The 22,194-nt window shown below is 40.3% G+C and overlaps 2 protein-coding genes across 9 annotated transcripts in view; both read left to right on the top strand.

Moving 5' to 3' along the window:
- Positions 1 to 2,387, top strand: part of LOC106565284 (replication termination factor 2) — a 53,519-nt gene extending 51,132 nt beyond the window's left edge. For 2 of the 4 annotated variants that reach the window (XM_045691402.1, XM_045691400.1), the window contains 2 exons: positions 1,030 to 1,107; positions 1,604 to 2,387. In XM_045691402.1, the coding sequence (XP_045547358.1) occupies positions 1,030 to 1,107; positions 1,604 to 1,794 (269 nt within the window). In that variant the 3' untranslated portion in view covers positions 1,795 to 2,387. Of the gene's footprint in view, positions 1 to 1,029; positions 1,108 to 1,600 lie in introns of all 4 variants that reach the window. The other 2 variants (XM_045691401.1, XM_045691399.1) reach the window with 1 other exon arrangement.
- A 1,749-nt stretch (positions 2,388 to 4,136) lies between these two features.
- Positions 4,137 to 21,750, top strand: LOC106565286 (transcription factor AP-2 gamma). 5 transcript variants are annotated; one of them, XM_014132230.2, is made up of 8 exons: positions 4,137 to 4,213; positions 8,060 to 8,509; positions 8,715 to 8,766; positions 10,409 to 10,492; positions 11,516 to 11,738; positions 15,375 to 15,493; positions 16,957 to 17,098; positions 19,645 to 21,750. In XM_014132230.2, exons 1-8 carry the CDS (start codon positions 4,184 to 4,186, stop codon positions 19,937 to 19,939), a joined length of 1,395 nt encoding a protein of 464 aa, XP_013987705.1. In that variant the 5' UTR covers positions 4,137 to 4,183; the 3' UTR covers positions 19,940 to 21,750. The 5 variants fall into 5 exon arrangements, with proteins under 5 accessions (XP_013987705.1, XP_013987707.1, XP_013987704.1 ...); XM_014132229.2 differs by lacking the exon at positions 4,137 to 4,213 and adding an exon at positions 6,580 to 7,000 and having other exon boundaries at positions 10,409 to 10,480; XM_014132228.2 differs by lacking the exon at positions 4,137 to 4,213 and adding an exon at positions 6,580 to 7,000.
- The last annotated feature ends 444 nt before the right edge of the window (positions 21,751 to 22,194 follow it).

Below are 22,194 nucleotides of genomic sequence, written 5' to 3'. Positions count from 1 at the left end.
TAAAAAATATATATTAAAAAATTCCCCCTGCGCACAAAATATGCTCTCTCTTCAGGACACCGTTGTTCAGAGAAGCTAGCCAACAACACAATAATTTCAAACTGGAGCTAGAAAGACCGCAAACTAGCTGCACTTTGTTTTGTTTGACCTGTTTTCTATTAAAAGGTCTTTGTATATATCCATAAAAATGATACTTATTCATGATTTCAACTTGCTGAGAAAAGCTGCCTGTCCGTCTTATCCCGACTCCATTCATTACTATGGGACAGCTGGCGATCTAATTTGAATATTGAAACAATGTTGCAAATGTTCGGAGAGACAGACAGCAAGGTTTATACAAATCTCTGCTGTTGAAAACTAAATGTTAGTCTAAAAGAAATGAGATAATGTCTAGATTCTTTTAATAGTGGACATCGAGTTTATAAATTGCATGGCTGGGCTGATGACAGTGGATTGCGTAGTCGGATGGAACAGCGTAAATAGGCATGGTAACTTGTAGAATAGACATCAGCTGGAATGTGCTTTTAGCACATAGTGTTAGCTCATAGTGGTTAGAAACAGAAGGTCCATGTTAGCCTTTATGCAATGGGTGGGAATAATCCTGACTACTGATTGGTTAAAACTGCATTCCAGCCAATGTCCGTTCCACAAATTACCATCCTCCAAACACCGGCTTCTTGGGCATTGTCACTTAAATATTGCTCTCAAACTAACCTATAGCTTCGATGAGAAAATGTCTTGATCTGAGGTAGATAAATGTTTGTCAGGTCAAAATGTGTTTTTGTAATGGTTAAAGACCCACTCCAGCCTAATTTGATTAGCTTTTGAAACATACATAATGTTCAATGTATTCATCATATTCACACAATTGTCAAAGATTGTACCTCTCTTTTCAGACACAGACAGGAGCTTTATGAAATGTTTCGGAAACATTCTGTTTTTCTCCCCAAAGTGCCAGAGTGTTATAGATGTTTGTTAAAACATTCTATGTATTTCTTGTTACCATTCATCTCTTTTGTTCCTATATAGAAAATCCAGAGTCCACTGAAACTGTTTCTTCAGAGGGCCAAACTTCAACAGAAAATGGTGGAGACAACAGCCAGCCAGGTATTTGTAGTTTATTTTACTAGGGAGGGATACAAACACATTAAAGGGATACTTCAGGATTTTGAGGCCCTTTATCTACTTCCCCTGAGTCAGATGAACTCATGGATACCATTTTATATGTCTCTGCATCCTGGAATGAAGGAACTTAGAGGTAGTTTCACCAGCCAATGCTAACTAGCATTAACTCAATGACTGGAAGTCTATGGTATGTTCTAGCATGCTACCAGTGACTGTAGACTACCAGTCATTGCGCTAACGCTAGATATTGCCTTTCAGACACTATAACCTCTCCTTACAGTTCATAACTCAGCAGCATGATGTTTCTAACGTTATAACTGTCATTGTAATATTGAGGAAGGCACTAAACCCTTAAAGTGTGTGTGTGTATTTGGGGTGGTTGAGATAGGCAGAAGACCAATTTCCATTTGGCACAAAAAAATGATATTTTATTTTATCCTACACAATTAATGGTAATTTTGTCTTCTCCTGCTAGCAGTCGCTGAACCCCCTGCTTCTTCCAGCACCAAGGTGGTTACACCCTCGGCGGCAACCGGAAGCAAGAGGTCCATCCAGACCATGGAAGAGAAGTCGGAGACCTACAAATCTCTCTTCACCAGCCACAGTTCAGCCAAACGCACCAAAGACCAGACATCCAACTGGGTCACCCACACCCCCTACCATTTCTAAATTACTTCACCTCCCCTATATCACCACCAAGTGGTCATGGCAGGCAACACACAACCAGGTTGTGTATTTGAAGGGTATCTATAAAAAGTTATTCATGACACATTCATAACCCATACTTAATACATTCATAAGAAGTACTTGAGCATTTCATAAATGCTTATGTCAACAACCGCAAGTTGAAAGTTCACATTTCTCTGACAAAGGCAATATCAACTTGCTACTGCTTATGAATGTGTAATATGTAGGTTATGAAACCTATGTCTGTATCCTTCAAGTAAAGTCTTAAGGAATTTGACATTTTTCTTATAGGTATTCTTGGCTCAGGCTAATGAATCAATAGCCTATAGTAAACGCTATTAATGCTCCTTTTTCTAGCAATGTCTGTATTATATGTAGGTCTTATCTAGGTATCTATGGATAGATGTAGATTTGGCAAGTCATTATGGTTTGCTATGCAATATGACATATAAATGTTTTGAAATGATATCACAAGGGCCTAGTTGATCTTTTTTGTATAGGAAGTGGAATAGTGAGTGTTTTTGTGCTGTTCATTCAAAACATGCTTCCAATAAAGCTCATTACTTATGTCTATACTCAATGTTGATGTTTCCTCCAAATAGCTTGTCACCCACCACCCATTAAAATATAGATATGAGGAAAAAAAGATTGTTTTATTCACATGTGCATATTTCATTTTTATTTATATAATTACCTCTGATATACTTTTTTCCGCTTATGTTTGTTGAACCCAAACCATGTCAAAATAAAGACTGTCCTTTTACTTAAAAAATGCATTATTTTTTATATGGAACAACATATTATAGTAGTATGTACAAGTAAAGGTGCATTAGGTCGACTCAATACGGGATTTTTTTGTTGTCCTTTCAATTTGTATTTTGGGTGTATCACCAAACTACTTTGTTTACTGTATATTTATTGTAACTACTGTACCTCACCTTTTCATGACACTGCGGGTGTTTTTCAGGTTTAAGAGTGGATTTATAGGATTTAAGGTATATTTGGATTTCAATTATATTAGCCTACTTTTAGTACACGACCATGAAAGTGTAAATGAACCCAAAAGAGCGCAAATGTGTAATTTTAAGTCACACGTAGGTGTCAAGGCTTTAATAATTCCTGTCACAAGATGGCAGCAGAGTTGTAACTGCCTTAGATTCTACTTAGAGTAGTAGAACTCTGGAATTCTACTCTGCGGATAACTAGATTATACTAATTTAGGATATGACCACTGGAAAAAAGTCGCATTGGGACATATTTCTCATGCAAGTAAATTAATTAAATACAGTATGTGTGTAGGCCTACTCTTTCGATGAAAGACTATGAGGAAAGCCCCTCAACGTTTCAATTTGATGTAGCCTATGCCCTATAGGCCTGTCTACATACTCTGAGCTTTAATTCTCATTCTTCCCAAATCCCATGCCCTTGTAAAAAAAAAAAAGGTATCTTGTATTACCTTCTTAATTATTAGGCATTTTACATATGTATAACCATGTAGTCCTCAAAGATGGATTAAACTGAATCAAATAGTGCGACCATGCATTTATTCTCATTCATTCACCTGACATTTTCACAGTACATAGCTTATACATTGACGGTCAAGAGAACAAGATCATTATGCAAAATAAATACCACGAACAATATAGGCATATGATTAGTCGTTGCATGATAATGTGCATTGTGATTCATCATCAATTTAAATGAAACTTTAAAGGAAAACCTTGCAATGCATTTTCGTTAGCCTTCAGCCGTTCATTGAACGAAAACTGGAATGCGTCAATAATGTGTTGATGTTGTGGTAGGCCTCACTAAGTAAGTAGTTTGGTTGACAGGTATTTCGCTATAGGCTATTCTTATCCTCTGGCATTTGGCTTTGAAATTGCGACAATTTCAGGATATATATTTGAATCTATCTACCCTACACACGTTTACGATAGTCTAAACAATAAATGTGATGTTTATATGGGACGAGATTAAATTAGTCCAGTGGTTTAGGCTCAAAGAATCCCCACAATAAATTGTATAAGAAAATTGAGCTGTAGTTGATCGAAAAGGAATAGGCCTAAGCCTATATTGACAGATCCTCACATGGTTTACAAAATTATTTATTCGATGAAGATACACTTTCATAAGTAAATTTTTACTCTGAAATGTGTAGATTCAACAGCAATACAATTTCAGAGAGATGTAGAAAAGTCTAACAGCATTACAGTAGCTTACAACTGGAATTTGCATAGGCCTTCACTCAGGTGTATTACCATGCAGGGCGCATGCGCATTCCAAGAAAACCAGGTGAAATCAGCAATATAGACCACTTGCGAATTCACTCATTCGTAGCCACATCACTGGAATTATACCGCGTTCCTTGCAGATGTCTTTACTGGAGAGGCTAGACTGGCGGGTAAGCGAATGCATGTTTTGCTTTATTGTGTTATTTCAAAACATTAAAGGGTTATTCATTGTCTATCTTTCGACCTAAGTCAGCACGTTAATTGTAGGTTACAGTTTTTTAGGACCTTTGGAATAGGCTACTCCGCGGTATTTGATAGTGGCTGCTAAATATGCTATTTGAATTCATTATTAAAGACAATAATTATGATGATATCAATCAATCAAATGTATTTATAAAGCCCTTTTCACATCAGCCGATGTCACAAAGTGATAATAGACCATATAACGTTGATCCATTGAAATAAGGTGGTCCTCGAGTGCTCACGATTTAGAAAGTTGAAATCCTGCAGAAGATAAATAGTATAGGCCTGCATTTGCCATACATCTGGTCACTATACACTTATAACTTGTGTGACTTAAAAATACGTGACCAACGGCGACTAAGAATCATAGTTCATATTGGCAACTGGTTTTCTGATAACTTGGCTTGTGCTATTCATTTCAAGAACATTATGTATCCTGGTTTTCACAATACTCAGTAGACCCAATTTGCTCCATATAATAACATATACTATTATAGACAACACTAGATAAATGGTTCAATAATAAAATACTATAAATATACATTTCAGTTAGGTGACTTTGAGATTGCGCATGTGCTTCAAAATTGATCGTTTGTCTCTGAATTTCTTAGTTGCACATAGGCTATATAGCCTACATGAGCTAGCTTCTTCAGTGTGACAGATAATATTAGCATAATTCAACTCTTTACTTTTCTATTTCGAAAGCGCATTTCATTTTCACGTTAAACCACTTGGCCCATGTGACGCCTAACGTGTTGCTAATTGCTTTAATGGATAACGATTTACTTTACAATTGTCTATTCTGTCAATAGTCCTTGTTTAAACGAATTGGCCTTGACATGAAAGTCATTGAAATTATATTATATATATTTTTAACTGTTCTCTACGCAACCGCAAGGCTCCTCTTGCTTGTCTAACTCGTTTACTCTGTACAACGGCGATGTAAAGATGCCTTAATTAATTAGTGAGCATTCATTTCTGGTTTATATCACATCATGCACAGAAGAACCACAAGCAGCTTACAGCCACCGCATCGTTCATGGATGAGTTGATCTTCGTTACCCAATTTTAATTGTTTCCCAGAGACGATGACCACATGCGCGCAACAGGCATAGAATCGCATTCCCAAAACCTTGATGATAAATTTAGACATCTGCATTGTTCTCCCATGCATAGAAATGATTATCAGACAGAAAATTATTCACCCCATTAATTTACTGCTGTAGCCTATCTCTAGGACTAATTATATTTCACAATAAAATTGGAAACTTAACAATTAAAAGAAAAGCCCAAGCATAAGTGTAGTCCTATTGTCTTTAAAAAACTTCCTTTTGCTTGAAGTAATGCATATCAACACATCAAAGGGAATCTTTATTTTGGATATTGCAGTGCTCCACCATAAATGTTAATTAAACTTTGAGAAAGATTTTCGTTGAGATCCTTGGTGCTTAGTGGTTTCGAGAAGAAAGATGCTTTTAAGCCTTGGGTCTTTGAGGTTTGTGAAGGCACCAAACTACAACGTGAAGCTCCGTAATGTAACTATGCATACGTAAGTGTAAGTAGGTTTAAGTAAGTGTAAATTATTTAAACAATTAAGTTTAGCATGGAAATCGCAATATTTGATATGAGCGCATTGAAGCTTGATGTATTAAGCGAAATATGCTAATTCGGTTTTTCAGACTGTTGGCAAGCAATGGGTGGTGTGCTTTGCCAGTGAACCCCAACGCCTGGTCTAATCGAACGATTTTATGGAGTCAATAAAAAGTGAGAAAAGTAACAACATTTTCACAGCCCTGCAATGTTATTGGCGTGGATCGCATTGAAGGATACGCGCATAATGTTTTACATTGATTTTCGCTATTGTTTTGCAAATGTGCTCATTGCATTGATTATCGTATTGCTTAACATGGCAAAAAATATATAGATTTTCTCGATTACATTCATAGGCTATAATTGTTATCACTTTTTAAAGCAAGTTTTCCAACTATAATATTAATACATTTAGTTATTCAGCCACAATTACCAATAATAAGAGAATAATAATAAAGTACGACTGTTATTATTATTATTATTTAATTAATTAACATATAGTAAGGTTATTGGAAGTATAGGCCTAATCCTATAATATTTGTGTCATGCGAGCAACTGCAGACGGACAGCAATATGATTGGCTCCAATAATAACCAATAACAACCAATCAGCAAACTTTTATTCCGCCATATTCAAGATGACATCATGACAAAGGCACGCCCCCTAAAAATGTCTAACCTATGCAAATTTAGTACACATGCTTCCAAGCGGGTTCGGTAAGGAGAAAAGGTTTGAACATCATCGCTTTGTCCGTCAGAGGGAGTCAAGTTTCTTATTCAGCGCTTCTTCCCATATTCACTGAAGAACCGCTTACTGCGTCGTTGGGATGGAAAGGGATCTTGCTTGACAACCGTTTTCACTCAGTTGCTGTTGAGACCTACGTTGATAGCCGCCCGAATCACGCTCAAACGTCAGTGCGCTTCAAGGAACCGCCGCCCTCCTCTCGAGTTGAAGAAGTTGATTCATGATTTCTAGGAAGTACAGTATTACTTCATTTCCTACCTGGATTAACTCGTAGAAAACCACCAATTTACCTGGTCAACCTTCTTGGTGTAACATTTTGCCTGTCAGAAACTATGCTGTGGAAATTAGCAGATAACGTGAAGTACGAGGACGACTGCGAGGTAAGTTCTAGCTATACACATAGACAAACCGCACGGCATTAGGCCTGCGTTTCAAGAAGGCTAGGATTTATGAAAAAAACATTTTATGAAAATGTTGTGGCCCTCATGCGCTCCATCACACCATCGCATCTGAAATTGGTAGCCCATTTTATGGATATTTTTTTCGCGCCAATAGCTTTTAGGCAGACTTGATAAAAGCTTTACAGAATGAAAAGGATTTTGATGGAACATTTTTTAAATGATAAATCATTTGGAATAAGACAGATCAGTGGTCGGTATATGTTATTTTCGTTGTCACTATTTGCTTTTATGGAATTCACCTTAAATGCAAGTTCAAGTGCATTAGAGCACCCATGTGTGGTTTTCTGGTTTCTTTGCATTGTCAATATGTTTCTAAATATGCAACATTATTAGATGTCTTTAGGCTAATCTCGATGGGTTTTGACTCTATCCGCAGAATCTCCTCGACTAATGCATTGGCGACTGACGCCATGTAGTTTTGTTTTCAGTAAATAACTTTTAGATTAGACTATATGGATTTTAAAGTTTTGTTTGTTTGTTACATGAGTTGGATTTTAATGAAAGTGGAAAGCTTTTTGATTTATTTAGGCTTATTTCTCTGTGCTAAACCTAAATCAGGTTATTGTACATAATTAAAATGACAAAATTATTATTGTTATTATTATTATTATTATTATTATTGGCCCACTTGGGTAGTAAAATAGTTCCCTCCTGTCTGTTTAATGAGAGCTGACCATGGTGACAACAATATCTCAACAGTCCACATAGATTGCATAAACTATCAGAAAGTTTTTCAGTTTAACAAAATATGCATTATTAGGCTACTTTGAATACTAAAACCATGTATTGCCTATTTTTTTTCTGAAAAATAGGCTGAGCTCCAGAAATTGAGTATTGCAATAAAATAAAAAATGTGCCTTATTTCGCCTACGACGATTGTTGATTCACTATGAATTTGGTTGATTGACAAGGGGCACATCATTTTATAATTTATCTTAATATCATTGTCAACCTTAACGAAAGTCTCTCTGTCCCCAGGAAAGGCACGACGGGAGTAGCAATGGGAACCCCCGGTTACCTCACCTCCCTGCAGTGAGCCAGCACCTTTACAGCCCGTCGCCGTCTCTCTCCCACTCGGCCAACTCAGACTTCCAACCCCCGTATTTTCCACCTCCCTACCAGCCTATATCATACCCCCAGTCCAGTGACCCCTACTCGCACCTCGGCGACCCTTTCAACATCAACTCCATACACCAGTCGTCGAACCAGCAACAATCATGGCCAGGGAGACAGGGTCAGGAAGGACCTCATTCGCGAAGCGGACTCGCTAGTCAGATTCTGGGCCTGGAAGGCGGCTCGTCCGCCTTGAGGAGAGAAGGTTTCCGACGGCCGGAACTGCTACCGCCTCACGCTCATAGCATTGAGTCATCCGTCATTGGTGATAATATAGGACTGCACGAAATGGGCCATGGCCTGGATGATGTTCAAGTGAGTGATTTCATTGTGATTTTGTTGCTGACTTTAAATTGAAAGAAGCATGACATCTAAAACAATAAAAATATATAGTCATGCAACAAAGGCATGGTTTTATTATGGTTTCATGTAATGGATGGAATGGAAATGGCATATTTCATAATGAACTACCTTGTAAGAATGACTATAACATCACTTATATTAAACTTGTTTTTTTCAGCATGTTGATGATCACAGTATTATAATGGCAGATCAGACGGTCATCAAAAAAGGTGAGTTTATTTTACTTTCCAGATAGCTACTTTCCTACTGTATATTAACTAATTGAAAAACGCTTTTACCACTTCAAGACAATACACTTAATGGTTTGTGAGATTGACATGCTTGGTGTATAAGGCACTGCGTGTGCAACAGGTAACAAGGATGCAATAGAGAAACATTGAGTGCTTTTTGCATTAACGCCATCCCTGAGATTGCTTGTTACTAAGTACATACCTGGAAAAATCTTCTTCAACAAATATTTAGCAATTATTTGTTCAGTGATGTCTTTACATTTGATTATAAAAAAAATCGGAATGGGAAAGGCTTTTCGTTGTACTTGTTCGTACATACATTGATAATCCCCGTAGTCAGGAGGTGCACTTAACTAAGCCTAGTTTGATCCTCTGTGTTTTCTCGTGCTGAGGTCGTTTGAATAGAGCACCAGAAAAATAACCTTTTCAAAAAAGCAGGCTATAGCTGACAAGATGTAACTGTGAGGACATTGTGCAATCCTTGAAATGCTGCATTGACTGGGGAGAGAGAGAGGGGGGGTGAGGGAGGGAGAGGGGGTCTTTAGAGGTCTACGCTGGTGCATTCGACTCCTTTTGAATTCCAGTTAAAAGCAGTCCAATGGATTGCTCTTCTCAAGACTCGCTGGCTGACTTTTTGCAAAACCAGCTTTAGCTGGGGTGTGGTGTCCTACTTGCAATTCAGTCATTTGTTGGGACATGAAATGTTTTGAATGAGGAGGATTCAGAGTGTTATCTATTACGCCTTCCTTCAACAGTCTTTCGCTCAGAAGAAGGTCATGTTGTGCATTGATTTGAAATTCTGCACCACTTTTGTAACTCAATGAATTTATAGATTTGTCTAGATATTGGATAGATCATATTAGTAGTAAATGTATTATAGATGTTATAAGGTTTGTTAAAACAACATAATTGTAGACATATAGGTTCAAGAACTGTAATGATAGATAACATTGTTGTGGTATGGTGGGTGACTACAGTTAGTAGTGTGAATGACATGTCCTTAGCAACATTGGCAAGAATGGTAAAGAGTAGTTGATGTTGTCTTTTCTGTAGTAAAGCCTACATGTAAAATGCTAAACTGCTTGCTCCACAGGATGAAACATGTGACCAAATGTATAGTTAACATGATATATAATAGCCTAATGTGCATGCACAAGTATTTATTTATGTTTTTAGACAAAAGATTTTGCTGGTCATCTAGGCAGTAGAAAGCTTGAATATTATATTGAATCCAGCTATAACCATTTGTGTTAAAGCTACCTAAATGCTCCTAATGCCTCATTTTGCATACATATATATTTTTCTCAATTGCAGGCATTTTGGATTTGAGACACACATTACATTGGTGGACATTGTTTATTTTCAGATTTGAATCAATCCGATAATCTGATCAAACGTACAGTATTAAGGAGGTATCAAGTTGTACGATAAAAAAATAGTTGTTGTTAAAATGTGCAATGGCTCACTTTATTGGTCTTACACTCAAGGGCAGACTGTGGGTAGCCTACAGCCTACTGTACATGATTGTAAACGGTGAAAGAAAAACTTCCCTCTTAGTTGTTTATCCAATAGATGAGCTCTAAATCATAATTTTGCCCCCCTTTTGTGATTCTTCTCTCAGTACTAGGACTACGAGGGGGCAGGAACTTTGATCGCTTACAGAGGACTTATTATGAGGGGGGCATTCTTGCTGGTGAGGACGAAGGTATATGTAGTGTACTTTGTATGTTTGTCTGGGTGTGACTTGTTTGGTTTGACCCTTGAACTTTTGACCCAAAATGGCCACCCAGTTTGCCAGTTGGACAAGTTTTTAGATTAGGTTATTTTTAGTCACTCAATTAGAAGTAGCTACAGACCCTTGAATGTTTAATCCAAAATGGCTGTCCAATTTAGGCCCTGTTTCTGTATATAATTCTTCAGATAGGCAAGGCAGGGAGAAGGGATTCATTGGGAAGATTTCAATTGCATACTCCTCACCTTCACTCTCCTTGTCTCCTTCTCAAAACCCATTGGAGGAGAAGGTCAGAGGGGAGGATACTCTGGCTTTCTCATCCAATGGGTTTTGAGAAGGAAACAAGGAGAGAGGAGGTGAGGAGTATGCAATTGCAATCTTCCCTCTGTGAAGAAGTATGGCGCAGTTGTGTATGTGTGTGGATGTCATGTCAGTGGGTGGTAGGAATGGGGGAACTTTTAGCTGTGACACCGCAGGAATTATCGTTATCTAGTTAAGGGCTACTTATGGTCAACATTTTGGCTTCCACAAAGTAAACATGTTTGTTGTTTACGTGTAACAGTTCAGTCACCCTGATTTTTTTAACAAATCATTATGATGGTGTTTTAATTTCATAGTTTATTGTAAGGAAAAACATGTTAAAGTTGGAATCCAAGCTGCAGTGTTTGGAGGTTACAAACAGTGTGGATAAGTTGTACAACTGTCGGCAGACGCAGCCAGTCTTGATGACTCAACCTGAATTTCTCAAAGAAACAGTCTCTTCTCCCAGAATATTTTTACAATGTAGCACAGCCTCCAGAAAGTCCAATGTTGTCTAATGTCCGTCTGTCCTCGCTGCAAACCAAAATTCCCAATGGGACAATACAGATACATTTACCTTGATACTCCAACTTTTACTCTTACTTTTACTAATCCTACTCTCATGATCATTTCTCTTCACATCTATATTAACCTACACTCATACTAATCACTCCTCCCTCTCCACCCCTTCCCCAGGCCCCATGTCTCTCCCCAAGAGCAACTCACTGGGCCTGCCCTTCCAGAAGGAGTCCCTGCTAGGCATGGTATCCAACCCCACCGAGGTGTTCTGCTCAGTGCCCGGACGCCTCTCGCTTCTCAGCTCCACCTCCAAGTACAAGGTGACTGTGGCTGAGGTGCAGCGGCGTCTGTCCCCTCCTGAATGCCTCAACGCCTCCCTGCTGGGGGGAGTCCTGCGCAGGTCAGTATCCGCACAACGTGAATCCATTATGAGATGGTTCTAAGACATTATAAGGGGTGTTAAACATGTATTGCAAAGCATTATAACATCATCATAATACGCTATATCCTGTCGGCTTTAAGTTTTTAGTTTTAGCTTGAAGGTTTAAAATAACAAATGCGTTATAACTGCATCGTAATGCATTATACCGGCAGGTGTTGCCGTTTTTTATTGGGTGTAATTGTGAACAATGGCCAACATCTAGTCCGTTAAACATATTGTTCACAGCAGCTCAAAGGATCAGCGATTGTGGTACAGCTGATGTGATGTCGTTAGGAGATCACAGAGAGATGTGCATACAGTACATTTCTCATTTACCTCTGATGTTGCTTCAGTTTTACAGCCACTGTTAGCGAGCTACTTCCGGTTGCTGGATACTAAACGAGTGAAAGATTGTAGGTCTATATTCAGTTGTACACCTCTTAGAAAAAGAGTTGCTTTCTAGAACCTAAAAGGGTTCTTCGACTGCCCCATTGGAGAAGCCTTTGAAGATCCCTTGTTGGTTCCAGGTAGAACTGTTTTGGTTCTACCTGAAACCTAAAACGGTTTTTACCAAAGAACCCTTTTGGAACCTTTTTATATAAGAGTGTAGGTCTATACTGTGAGAAGTTCATACCTGGTTCATGGACAGATGTTAATTTAGGAATGTTTAGTGGTTCTCTAAAAGCAGATGTGTTGCTGTTCCTCTTCATTGTTTGTGTGGAAGCACCGTGACTACCTTTGTTGTTGCTCTGCAATTCCGGGTACTTCACTTTGGGGATATGTTACATCAGAGTAGTTAGCACCAGTATGATAAATACTGTTGGGGGGGGGGCTGTTTTAATTGCTGCTGAGCAGTTGACCTTGTGCCCCATATATCAGCAGGCAGTCTGTAGAGGGACTAGGGGTTCGCTCCTGCCTATTTTTGCTGGGAATGCAAGTTTTTTACTTTCATGTGACCCCGCCAGTGCCACACACACACACACACACACACACACACACACACACACACACACACACACACACACACACACACACACACACACACACACACACACACACACACACACACACACACACACACACACACACACACACACACACACACACAATCTGAGGTACTGTTAACTAGGTCATGAAGCGATAGGCGAGGGTGTGGAGGGAGCGGGGCAGTCACACACACGCCTCCCCAAAGACTCTGTCTCTCTCACCCGCCACGGAGGGAGTGAAGCCTGCCACTCAGTCATGCGGAAAACTGAATTGGCTACAGCAAGTGGGGAATTTTAGTGTTTGTGTGTGTGTGAGTGTGAGTGTGAGTGTGTGTGATTTCCCTGCTATGTTCTTAGGGATGGAGAATCATCATTTGACTGGAATATTTCAGAATACAAACAGTATTGCCTCCGCAAGGCAATCAAACAAGCAAAATGTCTGTATAGGGACAAAGTGGAGTCACAATTCAATGGCTCAGACACGAAACCTATGTGGCAGGGTCTACAGACCAATCACGGACTACAAAAGGAAAACCAGCCACGTCACGGACACAACATCTTGCTTCCAGACAAACTAAACACCTTCTTTGCCCGCTTTGAGGATAATACAGTGCCACCGACGCGGCCCACTACCAAGGACTGTGGGCTCACCTTCTCTGTGGCCGACGTGAGTGAGACACTTAAACGTGTTTACCCTCGCAAGGCTGCCGGCCCAGACGGCATCCCTAGCCGCGTCCTCAGAGCATGCACAGACCAGCTGACTGGTGTGTTTACGGACATATTCAATGTCTCCCTATCCCAGTCTGCTGTCCCCACATGCTTCAATATGGCCACCATTGTTCCTGTAAACAAGAAGGCAAAGGTAACTGAACTGAATGACTATCGCCCCGTAGCACTCACTTCTGTCGTCATGAAGTGCTTTGAGAGACTAGTCAAGGATCATATCACCGCCACCTTACCTGTCACCCTAGACCCACTTCAATTTGCCTACCGCCCCAATAGATCCACAGACAATGCAATCGCCATCACACTGCACACAGCCCTGTCCCATCTGGACAAGAGGAATACCTATCTAAGAATGTTGTTCATTGACTATAGCTCAGCATTCAACATCATAGTACCCTCCAAGCTCATAATTAAGCTTGAGGCCCTGGGTCTCAACCAAACCCTGTGCAATTGGGTCCTGGACTACTTGACGGGCCGCCCCCAGGTGGTGAAGGTAGGAAACAACATCTCCACTTCGCTGATCCTCAACACTGGGGCCCCACAAGGGTGCGTGCTCAGCCCCCTCCTGTACTCCCTGTTCACTCATGACTGTGTGGCCATGCACGCCTCCAACTCAATCATCAAGTTTGCAGACGACACAACAGTAGTAGGCTTGATTACCAACAACGATGAGACAGCCTACAGGGAGGAGGTGAGGGCACTCGGAGTGTGGTGTCAGAAAAACAACCTCTCACTCAACGTCAATAAAACAAAGGAGATGATCGTGTGACTTCAGGAAACAGCAGATGGAGCACCCACCTATCCACATCGACGGGACAGCAGTGGAGAAGGTGGAACATTTTTAATTGCTGGGCGTACACATCACGGACAAACTGAAATTGTCCACCCACACAGACAGTATGGTGAAGAAGGCGCAACAGCGCCTCAGGAGGCTGAAGAAATTTGACTTGTCACCTAAAACCCTCACAAACGTTTACAGATGCACTATTGAGAGCATCCTGTTGGGCTGTATCACCGCCTGGCATGGCAACTGCACTGGCCACAACTGCAGGGCTCTCCAGAGGGTGGTGCAGTCTGCACAACGCATCACTGGGGGCAAACTACATGCCCTGCAGGACACCTACAGGACCCGATGTCACAGGATACATTATTGGCCACTTTTGATAAATGGATCACTAGTCACTTTAATAATGCCACTTTAATAATGTTTACATATCTTGCATCACTCATCTCATATGTATATACTGTATTTTATACCATCTATTGCATCTTGCCGATGCCACTCTGTCATTGCTCATCCATATATTTATATGTATATATTCTTATGTATATATTCTTACACCATTCCTTTATTTAGATTCGTGTGTATTAGGTAGTTGTTGTGAAATTGTTAGATATTGCTGCACTGTCAGAATTAGAAGCACAAGCATTTCGCTACACTCGCAATAACATCTCCTAACCATGTGTTGTATGTGACCAATAAAATTTGATTTGTGTCATAGTGTATATTTTGTTTTTAGGTTAGGATGGGTATCGGAGGCTCTTTTTCATTTGATTTATTTGTTATCAAAAGTGAATGATGAGGTCTCCTTCAGGGATGGGGGAGACTTTTGCTGCTAGGTTTTCTCAAAGTGGTAGGAAGTCTGAAGTTTGGGTGACAGTAGCCCTTACAACATCACTTATTGATGCTTACTTTTCGATTCGTAGAAAAAATATTTAATCACAAATAGCCTATAGAATGGAATATGCTATATTCTTCTGTTTATAGAGACTGTATGACTGTTATGAATTCAGACATTTCTTCACTTTAAATTACCCCAATGTGGCCTTGTTCATATGAAAGCAGACATTTGTCAAGTAACGATGATGACACTAACTGTATTTGTCCTTATTTTTCCAACAGAGCCAAGTCTAAAAATGGTGGCCGGTCATTGAGAGAGAAGTTGGACAAGATTGGGCTCAACCTGCCCGCTGGAAGGAGGAAGGCTGCTAATGTCACCCTGCTAACTGCACTGGTAGAAGGTACGCTGCCCTCTTCATATTTAAAACTGTGGTCAATGAGCCAAAAACATATATTACATCATAGAAATACAATGCATAGAACTCGTCTCCATCTTTACGCCTTGAACAAGTTGACTCGTCCAAAAGGGAGAGCCAATTGAATTAATTGTTGCACATATACAGAGATGTGATAAACAACATATAGTTTGGATGTCTTTGTAGTCATCCCATCAGAGATGGTCGTTTGTTTATACCACTTCCACTGGTGTTGTACCATCTATTCATTATATTTATACGGTGAACCTAAACTCTGCGATACCGTTACTGTGACATGATTACCTATATTATTATAATATTGGCTGTATAAAACTTACTGGAACTTGGCTTCAATAGTAGCTGTGGCTGGTCTTTGTCTTGTAATTTCCTCATTTTTGGTCAAAATGGCAGTGACCTAGCTGATGTTTGATTTTGTCTTTCACTACATTTAACTGCCTTTGAAGATCAAGGCAGCTTTGACATTATCCACCCTGACTGTCTTGGTGACATTTTGAGGTTACCAAGCAGCTGGCCAAGACCAGTAGACTAAGCGAATAGCCCTGAAACACAACTTCACGGAGTCCAACCCTGTCTATTACGGCTGTGGCATTATCTAATACAGCACATGCGACCAAAGGACAAAGAAACATGTAGCTTGTAACCTTCCTGCCTTTCAAATCACACAAACTCTTGAAAGATGTAAAATACCCATCTCCTCAAATAATTTTCAGGGCAAAGTATTTCATGAAGATTTTTCTTGTTTAGATAATTGTTTTTAGGCAGGATAGTCACCTCTGTCTACTTTTTCATTTAATCCTGTCTTTGAAGCTTTCGTCAGTCATACCTCGGCTAGACTGTGTCTAAGCAGTGACACATAGCCGTGCGCCTAGCCGCCCGAAGCCACGTGTAATTTCATTTTTTTCCCCCATATAAACCCTACTCACTATAAATGGAGTGACAGTTCGGTGCAGGAGAATGACTCGGGGCCAGTGTTATTTAGAGACCTTCACAGTCTGAATTAAGGCTTGTTATAACGTGTTTGACTTGCCAGGGGGGTTAACTGACCTTAAAGCCTAATGTTTCTGAATAGCTACATTCCCCAAGTGATGTGTGTGTCTATCAATAAGTGCTTCTGTTTGGTGCTACAGGCCGTCCGGGTGCAGTTAGCCACATAAGCCCATTAAAGACCATGCAGGAAGTCACCCCTGAAGATGGGATATATTCATCTCAGTGGCACAGCTTCCCCCGAGCCAAGAGACTGAGCGCAACTGATTATTTATGTTGCACCACTTTAATGTTCCCCTTTCTACATATAGTGCCCCTGTGGGATGTGGGATGTCAGCAAGACCACATTCACATTTGTCTCTTAGATAAGTTTTTTTGTATTTTGTGTTTGTTTGTTTGTGTGTTTTATGTGTGTGCAACACTTGTGTGTTTTGTCTTTATAGGTGAAGCCCTTCATTTGGCAAGGGATTTTGGCTACGTATGTGAGGCAGAGTTTCCGGCAAAGGCCATCGCTGATTACCTGGGTCGACCACATATGGAACGCAATGAGGTCAACTCCCGCAAGAACATGCTCCTTGCTGCCAAGTGAGTCTCCCTCTCTCTCTCTCCTCCAAATTAAGGGATGTACCCTGCGGGTTTTGAAGGTATGTGACGTTTTGGACTCGGTTAAAACCTTTTTCAAATAGTTTTCAAGCTGCTCTTGATTTATAAAACATCTTGATGTCTTCACTACTTTTAAGACCTCCCAATTTCATAGTGTGTACATGAAACAGTGTACATATAAGTGGATCATTGTCACCCAGACATAAATCCAAGAATCCATGTCTGGGTCATGTACATTCCGTTTCCTTTATCTAATTTCTGTCATCTTTTTTTCAAAAAAGAATTTGTGTGTGTGTGTGTGTGTGTGCGCCATATATTTTTCCACTGTGCTGTGATGTTTCACAAAAATTCTGAACCTTTTGATTCTCCTCATTTCTACAGGAAACGAAATATAAACACCTTTGCTAAGAGTTTTATTCGATTATTGATTGATTGACTATGACTTTTCAAATCACCCAGCAGTTCTATTTGCAGAGTTAGCTCCAAGTACATTTGTCAGCCATTCCTGAACCTGTGACCAAAAAAAAGCTACACCTGGGCACTACCAAAAAAAGTGATCTAATGATTCTGTCTCTTTGCAGCAAAATCTGCAGTGCTAGGATTGTTGTATCCCCATATATATATATACTGCTCAAAAAAATAAAGGGAACACTAAAATAACACATCCTAGATCTGAATGAATGAAATAATCGTACTAAATACTTTTTTCTTTACATAGTTGAATGTGCTGACAACAAAATCACACAAAAATAATCAATGGAAATCCAATTTATCAACCCATGGAGGTCTGGATTTGGAGTCACACTCAAAATTAAAGTGGAAAACCACACTACAGGCTGATCCAACTTTGATGTAATGTCCTTAAAACAAGTCAAAATGAGGCTCAGTAGTGTGTGTGGCCTCCACGTGCCTGATGAGGTGGCGGATGGTCTCCTGAGGGATCTCCTCCCAGACCTGGACTAAAGCATCCGCCAACTCCTGGACAGTCTGTGGTGCAACGTGGCGTTGGTGGATGGAGCGAGACATGATGTCTCAGATGTGCTCAATTGGATTCAGGTCTGGGGAACGGGCGGGCCAGTCCATAGCATCAATGCCTTCCTCTTGCAGGAACTGCTGACACACTCCAGCCACATGAGGTCTAGCATTGTCTTGCATTAGGAGGAACCCAGGGCCAACCGCACAAGCATATGGTCTCACAAGGGGTCTGAGGATCTCATCTCGGTACATAATGGCAGTCAGGCTACCTCTGGCGAGCACATGGAGGGCTGTGCGGCCCCCCAAAGAAATGCCACCCCACACCATGACTGACCCACCGCCAAACCGATCATGCTAGAGGATGTTGCAGGCAGCAGAACGTTCTCCACGGCGTCTCCAGACTCTGTCACGTCTGTCACATGTGCTCAGTGTGAACCTGCTTTCATCTGTGAAGAGCACAGGGCGCCAGTGGCGAATTTGCCAATCTTGGTGATCTCAGGCAAATGTCCTGCACGGTGTTGGGCTGTAAGCACAACCCCCACCTGTGGACGTCGGGCCCTCATACCACCCTCATGGAGTCTGTTTCTGACCGTTTGAGCAGACACATGCACATTTGTGGCCTGCTGGAGGTCATTTTGCAGGGCTCTGGCAGTGCTCCTCCTTGCACAAAGGCGGAGGTAGCGGTCCTGCTGCTGGGTTGTTGTCCTCCTATGGCCTCCTCCACGTCTCCTGATGTACTGGCCTGTCTCCTGGTAGCGCCTCCATGCTCTGGACACTACGCTGACAGACACAGCAAACCTTCTTGCCACAGCTCGCATTGATGTGCCATCCTGGATGAGCTGCACTACCTGAGCCACTTGTGTGGGTTGTAGACTCCGTCTCATGCTACCACTAGAGTGAAAACACCGCCAGCATTCAAAAGTGACCAAAACATCAGCCAGGAAGCATAGGAACTGAGAAGTGGTCTCTGGTCACCACCTGCAGAACCACTCCGTTATTGGGGGTGTCTTGCTAATTGCCTATAATTTCCACCTGTTGTCTATTCCATTTGCACAACAGCATGTGAAATTTATTGTCAATCAGTGTTGCTTCCTAAGTGGACAGTTTGATTTCACAGAAGTGTGATTGACTTGGAGTTACATTGTGTTGTTTAAGTGTTCCCTTTATTTTTTTGAGCAGTATATATATATATATATATATAACTTTCTATTGGTTGCAATAATTTTGTATAATAATTTAATTTGAAAACAAAGTTTTGAATCCAACGTTGTTTTGTGTATCAGTTCATAGACCATGTGCCATGGAATCGGTACATCGAAAATCTCCTCCCAACTATTTTGCAAACTGTATGGCGCAGCTGTCCATTTATTGGTCCTTAAATGAAGCTGGTATACTTTATTTATCACAATTTTCTTTAGCCAATTTTGGTCTTTAAAGCAGAGCCGACAGACAAGTTCCTCACCTTATACCTACATAAATCCAATAGTCTATGTCTGGGTCATGTACATTTCTTTACCTTTATCTAATTTCTGTAATCGTTTTCTTTTAAAAAGGCAAATCTGTAAGGAGTTCACCGATCTGCTGACTCAGGACCGCTCACCTCTGGGGAACTCGCGGCCGGCACCCATCCTCGATCAGGGAATCCAGAGCTGCCTGACCCACTTCAGCCTCATCACCCACGGATTCGGCTCGCCCGCCATCTGCGCCGCCATGACCTCCCTCCAGAACTACCTAAACGAGGCCCTCAAACAGGTGGACAAAATGTACCTGAGCTCTGGCAGCGACACGCAGGGCTCCTCCGACAACGGTAGCAAAGCCTCCGACAAAATGGAGAAGCACAGGAAATGAGGAAATGCTCTCACATTTGACTGTATAGCCCCCCCTTTCCCCTTTGGACTACTTTGACGTCCTATTTAGTAGCGAAATTGTCGATATGATTCTGATTCTAGATCATTTTGTGTTTTCACACAGTTGAATTTACAATTTCCTGTGCTTATGGCCTGTGCTCTTTTACGAGTAGAGCTTTTCAAAAGACTTGTCACTGCTTTTGCGTTGTTACTACCATTGGCTGGTTTCAATGCGAGATCGACCTACCTTGGTGCCTACTGTAATAGTAGGTGCCTAAGCTGCTTACAGCCAAAGGGCCTAGACGCTGTTGACATGGGGAAAGGAACAGAAAACAGACTTTGTTGTTTCCCTATAGGACATAATTTCAAGATGGGTCACTGTGGCTGTAAATTCTTTTCAGCTATTTTCCCTCCTCTTCTGTCTGGAGACAAATCCTCTGATTTCCTCTGTCTCTTCCGCGGTGCTCAGTTCCCATTGGACTTACCAAAGGACATTTTTCTACAGGAGATAAGAAAATCCACTTCATTCTTGTTTTCTTTGATGCTTAAACTTTCATAACGACTTCAATGGGTACGGTGTTATTGTGGTTTGTTCATGGGAGTTTCTTTAGTAGGTCTGGTAAAAAAAAAAAGAGCCTGTTTCTTTGTTTGTCTACATTCCCCAGAAACCTTAGAGATGATTTGCAATGGCAGCCATTCAGTGTTCGATGAGGGATGGTTAGTTGTGGGTTGTGACAAAAGCCACAGCAATGGGGTCTTTGTTTCTTTTAATCCTGTCTTTAAGTACTTATATTGCCCATTGGTTCCTTTAGTATTTTTACAGTTTGCAATGTAAAAGGAATCAGTCCCCGTCCAGATTAGATATCCCTCACCTTCAGTACAAACTATTCCATGTTGATGTTAACTGTATCCAATCATAATCAGACATTTTCATCTAAATTGTATCTCTTTTAGCCAGAACACCAGCAAGAGTGTATGTGTTATGTTGTGTGAGTCTGTGTCTGTGTCTGTGTTTGTGTAGGCAAAATGTATATATTTCTTTTGAAAAAATAGTGTTTTTAATAAGACAATGAACTACAAACAGAGGATTTCCCCTGTTATCTTTACCTTGAATGTAAATATTTTCTAATTTATGTTGTAATTTAATGGGATATGTAAATAATGGTATCATTATGGTGTGTGGCTTAACTTTTTATAATGTGTTAAAGTTTTATAAATGGGTTAGTTTTTATAAAGTAGAGGTTAGGCAGTTGGTATGATATGCTTTTTGAATATGTGTAAAACTGTTTTAAAGTTATAGGAAAAAAAATATAAAAAGTCAACCCTGTGTATAACAACTTTGTTGATATTCTCCCATTTGGGCAAGAGTTTTGCCTTGCATAGACATTTGATGAGATCTAAGGCAGTGGCTTCTCTCCCTCTCATTCCCTCTCTTGCAACACACACACACACACACACACACACACACAAAGCAGCAATGTACAACAGGCAAAACATTTTCAGTTGTATGTTTCATTAATTATGGGCAAGTCATTTGCGTGAAGATTTTCCTATTAATAAATGGTAAAAAAAAAATGGGAACAATGGACATCATTATATGTAGTAACTTAGCTACAGAAGTAAGCAATGTTGCTTGGTGCATGAGGATGGTAGAAAAAGGCATCATGTGAGAGCAAAACATTTCTAGTTTATGTTTTCACTTAGTTAACCCTTTGGTGCACAACACACATACTTGTTTGTCTCCCTAAAGATTTATTTTGTATTTGTATTTTTTTTGTTCCTCTTTTTACATTTATATGCCCATCTTGGGAACAGGTGTTTTTGTGTGTTGCCCAATTAAAAACTGATCTCGACTTTAGCATATAACACCCAGACAAATGTACGAGACTGTTGGATGTTTCACAGTATTAGACGATTTTGATCTGTGAGAAAAAACAAAGTGCTATCGTGCTCAATGTGTTGACTCTTGAGCAAGGCCGCTTAATCATCACTTACCCATCCCCACTGAATCATATGGCAAGTCTTTGTTTACATGGATCACAGAAACTCTCACAACATAAATCCCTGCCCCCATTTTAAACTAAATGTGTCATACCATTATGCATATTAGACACTTGACTCAGATTACAAGGGAATTTCAGAGTATATCTCACTTAAGTGACACACATGTAGGAAGCCTACAACATACCTCCTATCTAGGCTATCCCATGCCTCACTGAAATGTATTACCACTGACATACTTTTACCATACCTATT

Source organism: Salmo salar, chromosome ssa12 (assembly GCF_905237065.1).
Source record: "Salmo salar chromosome ssa12, Ssal_v3.1, whole genome shotgun sequence".
Taxonomy (NCBI): Eukaryota; Metazoa; Chordata; class Actinopteri; order Salmoniformes; family Salmonidae; genus Salmo; species Salmo salar.
Note: the sequence above shows the minus strand (reverse complement) of the source record. Positions and strands in the feature narration are given on the sequence as shown.